Source organism: Elephantulus edwardii, unplaced genomic scaffold (genome assembly GCF_000299155.1).
Source record: "Elephantulus edwardii isolate Elephantulus edwardi_28Jun2011 unplaced genomic scaffold, EleEdw1.0 scaffold00126, whole genome shotgun sequence".
Taxonomy (NCBI): domain Eukaryota; kingdom Metazoa; phylum Chordata; class Mammalia; order Macroscelidea; family Macroscelididae; genus Elephantulus; species Elephantulus edwardii.
In genome coordinates this window covers 9,326,016-9,327,106 of record NW_006399876.1, presented here as the reverse complement: position 1 = coordinate 9,327,106, position 1,091 = coordinate 9,326,016, and the positions used below count along the sequence as shown (strand labels likewise).

General features: G+C 43.1%; 1 protein-coding gene across 1 annotated transcript in view; it reads left to right on the top strand.

Moving 5' to 3' along the window:
- The window catches only part of LOC102856495 (mediator of RNA polymerase II transcription subunit 22-like), a gene marked incomplete at its 3' end in the record, with an annotated part of 10,314 nt that extends 9,228 nt beyond the window's left edge, over positions 1 to 1,086 (top strand). Inside the window, exon 2 of the mRNA XM_006893423.1 lies at positions 709 to 1,086. Within this exon, the coding sequence (XP_006893485.1) occupies positions 709 to 1,086 (378 nt within the window). The remainder of the gene's footprint in view (positions 1 to 708) is intronic.
- Between the last annotated feature and the right edge of the window lie 5 nt (positions 1,087 to 1,091).

Sequence of the window (1,091 nt, the reverse complement as noted above, 5' to 3'; positions counted from 1 at the left end):
GACAATAATCACACTTAATGTGAATGGACTAAATGCACCAATTAAGAATAAAAGAGTAGCAGAATGGATAAATAAACAAAGCCCATCAATATGTTGCCTACAAAAGACACATCTAAAAAAAGAAGAAAAAGACTCAAAATTAAAGGCTGGGAAAAAATACACCAAGCAAATGGTAACCTCAAAAAAGCGTGAGTAGCAATATTAATCTTTGATAAAACAGATTTCAGAATGAAAACCAAAATAAAAGATAAGGAAGGGCATTACATACTGATGAAAACACAACAGATCAAGAAGACATAACGCTGGTCTTGGTTTATGCACCAGATAACAGACCTACAAAATACATAAAATGGTTAAGAGATCAAAGAAAGAAATAGATACCACCACAGTAGTGGCAGGAGATTCCAACACACCACTATCATCAAAGGACAGGTCAACCCAAAAGAAACTCCACAAAGATGCAGAAGACCTGAACTATACGATCAATCAACTTGACCTTGTGGATGTATTCAGGAAACTGCACCCAAATAAAACTCAATTCACTTTCTTCTCAAATACATTCTCCAGAATCAATCACAAAGCAAGCCTCAACAAATTAAAAAACACTGAAATAATACAAAGTATCTTCTCAGATCACAATCCCATAAAACTAGAAATTAACCACAGGAGTATAAAGCTTACAAAATCATCCATAAGAAAGCTAAATAGACCGGGCTGGGCGGCGCGGGTGCTGACCGGTGGCCCCTGCCTCAGAGCAAGGAGACGCTGCTACAGTCCTACAACAAGCGGCTCAAAGACGATGTCAAGTCCATCATGGACAACTTCACCGAGATCATCAAGACCGCCAAGGTTGAAGACGAGACGCAGGTGTCCCGGGCCACACAGGGGGAGCAGGACAACTACGAGATGCACGTGCGGGCCGCCAACATCGCCAACATCGTCCGAGCTGGCGAGTCCCTTATGAAGCTCGTGTCCGACCTCAAGCAGTTCCTAATCCTCAATGACTTCCCGTCGGTGAACGAGGGCATCTGTCAACGCAACCAGCAGCTGCGGGCGCTGCAGGAGGAATGTGACCGAAAGCTGACCACACT